General features: G+C 52.9%; 1 protein-coding gene across 2 annotated transcripts in view; it reads left to right on the top strand.

Moving 5' to 3' along the window:
• Nucleotides 1-12,560, top strand: part of FCGBP (Fc gamma binding protein) — a 40,475-nt gene extending 27,915 nt beyond the window's left edge. For both annotated transcript variants that reach the window (XM_027978335.2, XM_027978334.3), the window contains 6 exons: nucleotides 1,727-2,298; nucleotides 2,634-3,207; nucleotides 4,226-4,425; nucleotides 8,080-8,463; nucleotides 12,008-12,276; nucleotides 12,398-12,560. In XM_027978335.2, coding sequence (XP_027834136.2) covers nucleotides 1,727-2,298; nucleotides 2,634-3,207; nucleotides 4,226-4,425; nucleotides 8,080-8,463; nucleotides 12,008-12,276; nucleotides 12,398-12,407 — 2,009 coding nt within the window. In that variant the 3' untranslated portion in view covers nucleotides 12,408-12,560. The remainder of the gene's footprint in view (nucleotides 1-1,726; nucleotides 2,299-2,633; nucleotides 3,208-4,225; nucleotides 4,426-8,079; nucleotides 8,464-12,007; nucleotides 12,277-12,397) is intronic.
• The last annotated feature ends 467 nt before the right edge of the window (nucleotides 12,561-13,027 follow it).

Here is a 13,027-nt window from a genome sequence, read left to right as displayed (position 1 = left end):
CTCCGTAGGGCTTAGGCACCATCCCGCCTTCCCTTAACCTGTGAAAGAAATACCTTGGCATTCACACACTGGAATATACCCAGTGACATACTGCAATGGGAGAGATGCATACAGGTGGTTAGAAACCCTGGGTCCAGTTGCTGTTCAGTCCCTAAACTGTGTCTGATTCTTTGTGACCCCATGGACTACAGCGCACCAGGCTTCCCTGTCCTTCACTATCTCTCAGAATTTGCTCAAACTCATGTCTGTTTAGTCGCTGATGCCATCCAGCCATCTTGTCTTCTGTCATCCCCTTCTCCTCCTGCCTTCAATCTTTCCCAGCATCAGGGTCTTTTCCAGTGAGTTGGCTCTTCACATCAGGTGGCCAAAGTTTTGGAGCTTCCACTTCAGCATCAGTCCTTCAAATGGTTATTCAGGGTTGATTTCCTTTAGGGTTGACTGGCTTGATCTCTTTGCTGTCCAAGGGACTCTCAAGAGTCTTCTCCTGCACCACAGTTTGAAAGCATCAGTTCTTTGGTGCTCAGCCTTCTTTATGGTCCAACTCTCACATCTGTACGTGACTACTGGAAAAACCTAAGCTTTGACTAGATGGACCTTTGTCAGCAAAGAGATGTCCATGTCCAGTCCAGTACACTGTCAGGATTCATGCACTCAGATAGACGGGGGTGCCTGATCAGCCCAGTAGATTCTCTCAGTTACCTCTGGTCAGAGAGCCCTAGAGAGCTACACCTGGTCAGATGCCTCTGTTGTTGTTGCTGTTTAGCTGCTCAGTTGTGTCTGACTCTTTGCAACCCCATGGATTATCGCTCTTCAGGCTCCTCTGTCCATGGAATTCTCCAGGCAGTACTGGAGTCGTTTGGCATGGCCTTCTCCAAGGGATCTTCCCAACCCAGGGATGGATCCCAGATCTCCTGCATTTGCAGGCAGATTCTTTATGCTGAGCCACTAGGGAAGCTCCAGATGCCTCTAGACTGTTTTGGTTGTTTTTATTTTTTTAACAGGGTAATGCACAGGGTCAGATAGATTTCGTCTCATAACCTCAGACAGGGCCTCCTCTGGTTAGAGACACTTGGTCACATTTACACAGAGACACACATAGGCAGATATACCTGCCTGGTAGAATCAGGGTGGAATCAGGACCCTGACTTAGCCCCATGAAGATACATACAGGTTCATGGTCTGAGAATCCCAGGCAGTTCCCCTCAGGCAGATCTCCTGGTCACATTTATGCTGTCGGCTTCACCCAATGATATACATATGGTCAGAGTCACACATTGACAGACCCTGTCAGAGAGACTGTGAGAGGCTTCCAGATCAGACATCCACAGGCAGGCATACTCAGATGGATTCATACCCCAAGATGCATCTGGCCCCGCACCCCAGTAAGTAAGATTCATACCCTGAGATACTCACGGTTGGTTCTAATCCTGCATATCTTGGTCAGATATATGAGGCTGGAGTCACCCAGTCAGACTGACTTGATCTTTAGAAATACTTGAGCAGGTTGACACGCAGCCTGGCTGGAGAGACCTGCTTCCCAGATCCCCACACTGGATGCCCCGTTGGCCGTGCTGGGTCAGACACCCCACTCAGATCCCTGGACAAATTCGCTCATGAGATATCCCAGGCAAAACACACAGAGTCACCCCAGCAGCTTCTCTCACTCTGTGCCTCCCCGGCGTCCCACTCCCTCACGCCCTGCCTCCTTCCCCTCTTGTCCCCACAGCCTTCCAGTGCCCTGCCCACAGCCACTACCAGCTCTGCGGTGACTCATGCCCTGTGAGCTGCCCCAGCCTCTCAGCGCCCGAGGGCTGCGAGTCCACCTGCCGTGAGGGCTGCGTCTGCGACGCCGGCTTCGTGCTCAGTGGAGACACCTGCGTGCCTGTGGGCCAGTGTGGCTGCCTCCACGAGGGCCGCTACTACCCACTGGGCGAGACCTTCTACCCGGGCCCCGAGTGTGGTCGGCACTGCCAGTGTGGACCTGGCGGCCAAGTCAGCTGCCAGGAGGGCGAGACCTGCAGGCCCTACGAGGAGTGCCGGGTACAAGATGGTGTCCAGGCCTGTCGCCCCACCGGCTGTGGCCGCTGCCTGGCCAATGGGGGCATCCACTACATTACCCTGGATGGACGCGTCTACGACCTGCACGGCTCCTGCTCCTATATCTTGGCCCAAGTCTGCCACCCACAGCCTGAGGACGAGGACTTCACAATTGTGCTTGAGAAGAATGCAGCTGGAGATCCCCAGCGTGTGGTGGTTACTGTGGCCGGCCAGGTGGTGAGCCTGGCTCGGGGGCCGCAGGTAAGTGGACCCGGCCTTGCCCTGGGGGGGGGGTCTGAGGAGGAGAGGGCTTAACCTAGGGATTTTGAGAGATATATGAACCCAGTGCAAGGGGACTAAGGAGGACATAGATCTGTCCTTGGGGCCTGAAGGAGACACGGCCCCAGCCTTGGGGACTGAGGAGACATTGTCAGCCTGGGGTCTCTGAAGGAAACATACTCTGCCCTGGGAAGTCTCTGGGGGACATGGCCTCACCCCAGTGGAACTGAGAGAGAGAGTCTGTGGCCTGGGAGTCCAAGGAGACAGGCTAACCTGTGCTTCTCTGAGTCCCTGACCCACCTGGCCCTTCCATCCAGGTCACTGTGGATGGTGAGGCCGTAGCCCTGCCCGTGGCTGTGGGTCACGTGCGGGTGACGGCCGAGGGCCGGAACATGGTTCTGCAGACGACCAAGGACCTGCGGCTTCTCTATGATGGCGACGCCCACATCCTCATATCCATCCCTTCCCCCTTCCGCGACCGGCTCTGTGGCCTCTGTGGCAACTTCAATGGCAACTGGAATGACGACTTTGTCCTGCCCAGCGGCGCCACGGCCCCCAGCGTGGATGCCTTTGGAGCCGCATGGCAGGTGCCTGGCTCCTCCCAGGGCTGCAGCGAGGGCTGTGGACCCCAAGGCTGCCCTGTGTGCTCAGCAGAGCAGACGGCACCATACGAGAGCCTCGAGGCCTGCGGGCAGCTCAAGGACACCAACGGCCCCTTCTCAGCCTGCCATGCGGCGCTGAGCCCCTCTGAGTACTTCCGCCAGTGCGTGTATGACCTCTGTGCCCAGAAAGGCAACGTCACTTACCTCTGCCGCAGCCTGGCAGCCTATACAGCGGCCTGCCAGGCGGCTGGCATGGCCGTGAAGCCATGGAGGACAGACAGCTTCTGCCGTGAGTGTCTGGGGACCCCTGGGAGGACTCCAGCTCTGGCTTGGTGCCCCCTGTCCTGTCTGCATCTAAGGGGCAGGGCCCCAGTTCCTCCCTTAGCACACCCTGCTCCTGGCTTCGCTCCTGCCCAGCTGACTGGCCCTTCTCAGACTCCTTTCAGAGGCCTGCTCTCCTGAAACCTTCTCTTACAGTTCTCAGGGCCCTTCCTGGACATCTTCTGTGGTGACCTAGGAGCATGGGTCAGGCAGGTCAGGAGGTCACACAGTAAAACGAGTCTCACCCCGGCCCCTGCCCCCAACCAGCCCCTGCCCCACCCCCGCCAGGATGGGACCATCACCCCTTAGATCCTTCAGGACAAGACTTCAGCCCCCTCAGACCCCTAGCCCAAGACTGTACCTCTTAGCTAACCTCCAGTCAGGGCCTATCTGTTTCCTTCAAACCCCCAGGACAGGGCTGTGTCTCCTTTGACTCTCCTGGACACAGCAGTGGCCACTCATGACCCCAGGGCAGAGCTATGTCTCCTCCATTCTTCTCAGAGGAGGACATACATGCAGGCAGTGGCCACTGTCTGTCTCCCTCTCTGACCTCTCTCCTGACTGCCGGCCTCATGGGTCTAGTGACTTCCCGAACATTTTCCACTAGGTGTCCTTAGGGGGCCCTCACACACCTCCTATGTTCCCATGTGACATCAGCATTTCACCCCCAACTTAATCTTCTTATTTTTCAATCTTGGTCCTCATCTCAAGGCAGCCACACCATCCACCTGTTGCTTAGCCAGAGCCCAGGCCCTCACTATGCATGCTTCCCCTGGGTCCTCACAGCTCCCATCCTGGCCCTGACTTTCTGTCTGTATTTCCCCTGATCACACTGGGCCATCACAGTCTGTCCCACTGACTTGAGCCCCACAGGGCAGGGCCTGGAGCTGTGTCCCCAGCACCAGCAGCTCAGATCCAGGTGTGCAGTGGGTCCCGTTCATTGCTCAGCGAGCAGCCGTGACCCCACCCCGCTCCTTTCTCTGCAGCGCTCCAGTGCCCAGCCAACAGCCACTACTCCGTCTGCACGCGCTCCTGCCAGGGCTCCTGTGCGGCTCTCTCCGGCCTCACAGGCTGCACCACCCGCTGCTTTGAGGGCTGTGAGTGTGATGACCGCTTCCTGCTGTCCCAGGGTGTCTGTATTCCTGTGCAAGACTGCGGCTGTACCCACGATGGCCGATACTTGCCGGTAAGGAGGAATTTGAAGTGGGCAGGGAGGGTGGAGGAGCTTGAGGTTCAGAGGTAAAGAACCCACCTGCCAATGCAGGAAATGCGGGTTCGATCCCTGGGTCAGGAGGATCCCCTGGAAAAGGAAATGGGAACCCACTCCAGTATTCTTGCCTGGAGAATCCCATGGACAGAGGAGCCTGGTGGGCTTCAGTCCATGGTGTTGCAAAGAGTCAGACATGACTGAAGTGACTAAACAGCAACAAGGAGCTTGAGGTGGACAAGGAGGATGCAGGAGCTTGAGGGAGACTCAGATTTTCTTTATTTTCTTTTTTTAAAAAAGCGTTTTATTTTGTATTGGGGTATAGCCAATTGACAATGTTGTGATGGTTTCAGGTGGACAGCAAAGGGACTCATTCATACCTATCCGTGTATCCGTTCTCCCCCAAACTCCCCTCCCATCCAGGCTGCCGCATCACATTGAGCAGGGTTCCATACAATCAGTCCTTGCTGGTTATCCATTTTAAACATAGCAGTGTGTACATGTCCATCCCAAACACCCTAACTATCTCTTTCCCCCCTCCTCCCCCTCGGGAACTATAAGTTCATCCTCTAAGTCTGTGGAGACTCAGGATTTCTGTGCTGACCCCCTTGAGGATGGGGACAGGGAGGCTGCCACATTTCCCTGCTGTGTGACTCAATGCTGGTTAAGTCCCCGTATTAGTTTCCTGTGGCTGCTGTGACAATTGACCATAGCTTGATGCCTTAAAACAAGAGAAGTTTATTCTCTTGTTTAGTTATAGAGGCTAGAAGTCAGAAACCAGAATAGGTGGGCCAGGATGACAGCTCTAGGGGAAAATCTGTTCCTTCTCTCTCCTGGCTTTTGGTGGCTGCAGGCATTCCTTGGCTTATGGCCTTGTCTTTGGTTGGTTTTGGTTACCCTGGTGGCTCAGATGGTAAAGAATCTTCCTGCAATGAATGAGATGCAGGTTTGGTCCCTGGGTCGGGAAGATCCCCTGGAGAAGGAAATGGCAACCCACTCCAGTATTCTTGCCTGGGAAATCCCATGGACAGAGGAGCCTGGCAGGCTACAGTCCATGGGGTCTCAAAGAATCAGACAGGACAGAAGGACTAACACTCACTATTTTAGTTGCTGAGTTGGGTCCGACTCTTTGCGACCCCATGGACTGTGGCCCGCCAGGCTCCTGTGTCCAAGGGATTCTGCAGGCAAGAATACTGGAGTGGGTTGCCACTTCCTCCTCCAGGGGGTCTTCCTGACCCAGGGACCGAACCCACATCTTCTGCATTGGCAGGTGGATTCTTTTTCACTGAGCCACCTGGGAAGCTCTTGGCTTATGGCCACATCACTCCAATTTCTGTTTCCATGCCGCATGTTCCCCGAGTCTTTGCTGTGTGCCCTAAAATCTCCCTGTCTCCTGCTTCTAAGAATACACTTGACTGTGTTTAAAGCTCACCAGGATTAATCTCTCCATCTCAAAATCCTTAATCACATCTGCAAACACCCTTTCTCCATATAAGCTGACATTTAGTAGCTCTAGGCATTAGGACCTGATATCTTTGTAGAGAGGATGTTATTGGACCTACTGCAGTCCTCTCTGTGAGCCTCATTTTCTCTATCTGTAAAATGGGGTTAACCATCATCCTTGCACCCTAGGTGTCTAGGAGTCAAGGGTGATTGAAAGGCACTCGCTGAGCACTGGGCCTCACCCTCCACATTCATCACACCCAGAAAAAATAACAGTAATTTACAGCAGTGTAGTAGGTAGCACTCTGGAGAGGGAAACGGCAACCCACTCCAGTGTTCTTGCCTGGAGAATCCCAGGGACAGAGGAGCCTGCTAGGATGCCATCTATGGGGTCGCACAGAGTCGGACACGACTGAAGTGACTTAGCAGCAGCAGCAGCAGTAGATAGCACGGCTATGGCCATTTAATGATGGGAATTGAAAGTTAAGAGTTGATTTATTTTTGTGATGGATTTTTTAAAAAATTAATTTTTTTTTTTGGCAGTGCTGGGTCTGTCGCTGCTTGGGCTTTTCTCTAGTTGTGGCAAGTGGGGGCTGCTCTCTAGTTGTGCTGCACGGGTTTCTCATTTGGTGGCTTCTCTTCTCGCAGAGCACAGGCTCTAGAGCACATGGGCTTCAGAGCTGTAACATGTGGCTCAGTAGTTGTGGCTCCCGGGCTTTAGAGCACAGGCCCAGTAGCTGTGGCACATGCGCTTAGTTGCTCCAAGGCACATGGAATCTTTCTGGACTTGGGATGGGGTTTGACACGGGTTTGTGTCTCCTGTGTTGGCAGACGGATTCTTGACCACTAAACCCCTAGGGAAGCCCATGATTGATGTTTTTGGAGCTCTCACTATGCACTAAGTTGGTCATAGATATTAAGTCATTCGATAGTCACAGCAATTCTACGAGACACGGACTATTGTTATGTTCCCCATTTTACAGATGACAAAGAGAAGTCAGCCCAAGGCTACCCATTAGCAAGGGAGGAGTCTGGGGTTCATACCCCAGCAGCCTGCACTCACCTCTGAACCATGAGGCTGTCCTGCTTCTTCAGAAGCATGTTTGTCAAATAAAGGAAAGCTAGATTACCACATTCCTTCCCCACTCATCCCAGTTTTTTGTTTTTTGCTTTTTTGCTGCATGGGGTCTTTAGTGCAGCACGCAGGCTTCTCTCTAGTTGTGGCACACAGGTTCTGTAGTTGCAGCATGCAGACTCAGTTGCCCCACAGTGTGTGGGATCTTTGTTCCCCGACCAGGGGTTGAACTCATGTCCCATGCATTGCAAGGCAGAGTCTTAACCACTGGACCACCAGGGAAGTCCCTCATCCTAGTTTTATTAATAGCAGAATGGTAGGCTGGAGGGTCTAGAAGTGCAGGACTTCTTGGAAAGAAGATGCCAAACAAAAAAACAAAAAACTGTTTGTTCACAATTCTGCAGCTCTGCTGTTTGGCCTGGGCTCAGCAGGGCAGTTCTTCTGCCATCCTCTGGGCTCACTCATACTTCTGTAGTCCCCCAGTGGGTCAGCTGAGGGCTGGCCGTCCCTCTTCCATGAGGTCCCTCCTCGGGTGGGCTAGCCTGTGGTGTCTGGACAGGGTTCCGAGAAACTAGTAAAGCTGTCAGGTCGCTTGAGGTCCAGGCTTGAACCTGGCACAGCAGTGCTTCTGCTGCATTGCAATAACCAAGGCATAGTCTTAAGTCCAGCTCAGAATAATGGGAAAGGGGAAATAAACTCCATTTCTTTCTTTTTTTAAAAAAGCAATTTTTCTTTGTTTATTTATTTTTGGCTGTGCTGGGGTTGAGTCTTCATTGCTGCACGTGAGCTTTCTCCAGTTGCAGAGAGCAGGGGTTACTCTTCGTCATAGTACCTGAGCTTCTCACTGCGGCAGCTTCTCATTCTAGAGTACAGGCTCAGTAGATGCGACCCATGGGCTTAGTTGCCCCTCGGCATGTGGGATCTTCCCGGACCAGGGGTCAAACCTGTGTCCCCTGCATCGGTTGGCAGACTCACCCACTGCACCACCAGGGAAGTCCTAAACTGCATTTCTTAGAGGAAGTTACTGCAGTCATCCGGATGGATGCAGAGGGTGGAAGGTGGTGGCTGTGTTTACAGTCCACCGCACCTTGTCACCTGCCCCTTTCTGTGCACAGGTGAACTCCTCCCTGCTCACCTCGGACTGCAGCCAGCGCTGTTCCTGTTCCTCAAGCACCGGCCTGACGTGCCAGGCAGCCAGCTGCCCACCGGGCCGTGTATGCGATGTCCAGGCTGGGGTCCGGGACTGCTGGGCCCCCCATGGCCTCTGTTCCCTCTCTGTGGGTGCCAACCTCACCACCTTCGATGGGGCCCACAGTGCCGTCAGCTCCCCTGGTGTCTACGAGATCTCTTTCCGCTGCCCAGGATCACAGGAGAGCATCCCTTGGTACCGTGTGGTTGCCGATGTCCAGCCCTGCAAAGGCAAAGTGGAAGCCGTGGCTCTGGTTCATATCTTCTTCCAGGACGGGCTGGTGACTGTGACCCAAAACAAGGGCGTATGGGTAAGCCAGGACACACGGGCTGTGTCTCCCCTGAGCTTTGTTCTTCCTGTTGCAGCATGCCTATGTTCCTTGTGGCCTGTCTGCCCTAACGTCTGTTTTCTTCACAGATCTCTGCAGTTTCTCTGGGTTTGTATTTGTGTCAGTACTTCAAACTTAGTCCCTTTCTTCTGGCTGAGTTCTTGAGGAGCAAAAGCACCGTCAAGTAACTTACCCGTTTAGATGTTAGTGTTAATCAAGACTCTATGGTTGCAAGTGAGAGAAAACCAATTTCAGAGTGCCTTGAGCAAAACTGAATTTATTGGCCCATGTAATGAGAAGATCCAGGGACACAGCCTCAGGAGTGGCTGGATCTAGGTGCCCTGGATTTGTACCTCTTTGTTTAAGACTTGCTGATCACCAGTCAGCTTCATTCTCTGTGATTCCCTCCAACATACTCATGAAACAGAGATTATCATTATCTCCGTTTACTCAGATGGGAAACCAGGGCCCAAAAAGGTGAAGTCATTTAGTCAGATCGCTCAGAGAGTACCTGGGAGATCCAGGCCTTGAACCCACCAGCACCACCCATGCCCTGAACCACTTTGCTGGCAATGGAGTGCTGGTGGTGACGGTGTGGACACAGGGGCCCGAGACGGACTCCAGGCCCAGTGCTTGCTCAGCGGGACCATTCTTTGAACTCCGTCAATTCCAGGCCACTTGCCTCTGCCCTCAGCTGTCTTTCAGCTTGCTCTCAGGGTCCCCTCAGGCCTGTCACTGTTTGTCTCCTGATTCCATTCCAGCCCAGATGGGTCCTCCTTCTGTCCCTTGACTTCCATTGACTTATCACTGCCTTGCATTTGCCAAACTCCACAGTTCTCACCACCCTGGTTCCAAATGTCTAGAGAGAGTCTCTTTGGCCGAACTGAGGGCTGATGTCGACTCATAGTCTGCTCCGCCATGACCTGTGTCATAGAGCCTCATGACCAAACACAGACGTCAGGCTGCTCAAAAGCTCCCGTGTCCTGTTTCCATGGCCTGTTCTTGGATTGCAGAGCCAGGCACTGGTGTCTTCTAGGTCCAGTGGGGGGTACAGCCCATGCTCCACACACCCCTCCCCCAGGGGATGGTCTGCATCCCTCCCCCAGTGCAGGGAGATGGCCCAAGACTCAGCCCTGCTTTCAGCAGGGGAGCTTGTGTTCTCTCTTTAGCATAGTCTAGACCGTCACTCTTTGACTCTCTGCTGGATCCATAATTCAGGTGAACAGGCCCCTACTCTTTTATGATGTTGAATGTTTTTTTTAATTGGGGTGTAGTTGCTTTATAATGTTGTGTCAGTTTCTATTGTACAACGAAGGGAATCAGGCATATAATACATGTGTCCCCTCACCTCCCTCCCACCCATCTAGGTCATCACAGGGCACCTAGCTGAGCTCCCCACACTAGACAGCAAGCTCCCGATAGCTGTCGGTTTTACACGTGGCAGTGCATATATGGTCAATCCCGACCTCCAGCTCATCCCACCACCCTCCTGCATGTCTTCATGTCCATTCCCTGTGTCTGCGTCTCTATTCCTGCCCTGCAAATAGGTTCGTTTGTACCATTTTTCTAGATTCCAAATCCATGCGTTAATGTATTTCTTTTTCTGACTGACTTCTCTCTGTGCGACAGACTCTGGGTCCATCCATGTCTCTACAAATGACCCGATGTCATTCCTTTTCACGGCTGAGTAATATTCCATCGTGCATATGCACCACGTCTTCTTTATCCGTTCGTCTGTTGATGGAATTTAGGTTGCTTCTATGTCCTGGCTATTGTAAGTGGTGCTTCAGTGAATGAACATTGGGGTGCAGGTGTCTTTTTGACCTGTGTTTTTTGTCTGGATATATGCCCAGGAGTGAGATTACTGCAGACCCCTACTCACGACCTTCCTTTGCTCATCTGTCCAGAAACAATTCTCTACACAGCAGACAGATGCTCTAGAAATGTGAATCAGATCGGGCCATTCTGCTGCTTAAAACTCTGCAGCGACGTCTCAGAGCAACATTTCAAACTCAAGCCACCTCCCTTCCGTGGCCTGCAAGACTTTATGCAATCAGACTCCTGCTGGCCTCGCCAACCTCATGTCCTCCAATTCCCTCCTGAGCTCATGGGCTGTGCTGCTAATAGGCCAAGCTGGCCTTTATGCTGTTCACACAGTGGACCACGCTTGTTCCCACCGCCAGGCCTCTGCATTTGCTGTTCCCTCTGCCGCAGTGTTCTCCTTCCAGATTTCCTAAGCCTAGGCTCCTTCTCATCCTTCAGATCTCAGTTCCAGTCTCTCCACTTCTACAGAGAGACCTTTCCCAACTCCCTACAGAAGCTCTCCCTCTTCAGCCCAGCCTCTGTGCAGTTACTCTGTTTTATCCCCTTCCGGTGCTAGTCACTCTCTGAAGTCATCCATTATTTCTTCGTGTTTGTTGACATGCTCCCTCACTGGCATATGATCCTCAGGTGGGCAGGGATCCTGTTCCCCTTCGTTGTCACTTCATCACCAGTACCTGGATCAGGGCCTGGCCCCGGGAGGAGTCTGGTTTTGTGACTACATTCATCCCCGTTCCCTCTGCGCCAGGCCATGTGCTGGGGAACACAGAGAACTCAGTCCCACTTCTTACGCCATCGAAGCTTGCAGCCTGCTGAGACTCCCCGCCCGCCTCTCCAGCTGTCCTTCACTGCCCCCATCCCTCCTCCTCCTCTCCTCCTTCCACCTGTCCTCCCTTTTTGCCTCCCTTCCTTCCCCTCCATTCCTTCCTTCCATTGATTCACCCATCCGTCCATCCATCCACCTCTTCAGATCTGTCTACCTATCTTTCTTATCTACCTGACTCTCCAGTCATCTGACAGAGAAAGCATCACATACAACAGCATTTTGAAAAAAGGAACTTTTCTTTGAAAGAAGGCTCTCCAGGGAATCTGACTTTACAAGGCTTAACTTACCAGAGAAGACAGACAACAGTTATTTAAAAGAAAAAACTCATCAGGTTACCAAGGTTACTGAGTCCACAGCCTGTGATGGACAAACGGTCATTTTCTCACATGATTATTACACTGGCTAGGTCATGACTTGTCTTCAGACATCAGCGTGGCAAAAATAAGGGATGAAGTTGCCTTGTTAGGGAACCAGTAACTTAACAGGACATGCTCAAGGGTTCTTTTATTTTGAAAACTAGAATTAGACAGGATGATGCTGGGGTTTGACTCGTTTATCTCTGGTTCAAGTGCCTCCCCCCAGCCCCAGGTGCCTTTGGGATGTTGTGTGCACACCTACTTATGCATTGATCCATCTCTTCATCCATCCACTCTCCGTGCCTCTATCCATTCATCCACATCTCTGATTACCTTAGGTGTCCATCTCTCCATTTGGTGCAACCATCCGGGCCTTCATCTCTTTCAGCATCTGCCTCTCTGCTTTTGCTCCTTGGACTCGTTGTCTTCCTTGGGGTCGCCTTTGTAGTAACACCCCAGCTTCTCTGTAGTTCCAGCCTCACCTCTGTGTTTCACCCACCTTTCCCCCCACCAAAACCACCAGGTGAATGGTCTCCAAGTGGACCTCCCAGCTGAGGTGTTAACATCTGTGTCCGTGAGTCAGAACCCTGACGGCTCTGTGCTAGTCCAGCAGAAGGAGGGGGTTCAGGTGCAGCTTGGCACCAATGGGCAGCTGGCTGTGGTGGTCAGCGATGACCATGCTGGGAAGCTGTGTGGGGCCTGTGGCAACTTTGATGCGGACTGGAGCAACGATTGGCCTAACTCCCAGGAGACAACGTTGGAGAATTGGAAAGCACCGGACTTCTCCCCATGGTAAGGGATACAGCTCGGAGGCCAGGCTTCTCGGAGCCGAGGCACCTGCGTCCTCACGGGGAGGGGGATGTCAGGGTGGGTGCTCCATCTACAAAGTGTGCTAAGAGTCTGTGTCTCACAGCCAGGACTGATCAGTCATCCACCGGGAAGGAAGGCTGCAGGACCTGAAGCCTCTGGAGGCTGAGAGGCACACTCTGTCATTGTTTGTGCCTCTCCGCTCTACCCCTTTGTTGAGCCACTGAGGCCAACCAGAAAAGCATTCAATAAATATCTATTAAGTTGCACACCAGTGTGTCTGTCTCATGTCTTCTTATCCATGACCTTCCTTCCTGTACATGCGTGCTTGCTAAGTAGCTTTAGTCATGTCCTACTCTTTGCGACCCTGTGGACTGTAGCCTGCCAGGCTCCTCTGTCCATGGGATTCTCCAGGCAAGAATACTGGAGTGGGTTGCCATTCCCTCCTCCAGGGGATCTTCCCGACTCAGGGATCAGACCTGAGTCTGTTACATCTCCTGCATTAGCAGGTGGGTTCTTTACCACGGAGCCACCTGGGAAGCCCCTCCTTCCTGCACATCAGGTGTCAGATGCCTGGGGAACCTGGCATATGATGAATATTTCCTGGCAGGTGAGGGGATGGATGGATGGAGACAGATCGATAGATTGGGAAAGATGTAGGTGGGGAAATGGGGGAAATGGGCAGCTGGACGATTAGAAGAATGGATGGATGAGAAAATGAAGTTGGATGGAGGGA

Source organism: Ovis aries, chromosome 14 (assembly GCF_016772045.2).
Source record: "Ovis aries strain OAR_USU_Benz2616 breed Rambouillet chromosome 14, ARS-UI_Ramb_v3.0, whole genome shotgun sequence".
Lineage (NCBI taxonomy): Eukaryota > Metazoa > Chordata > Mammalia > Artiodactyla > Bovidae > Ovis > Ovis aries.
This window is presented reverse-complemented; position numbering and strand designations above follow the sequence as displayed.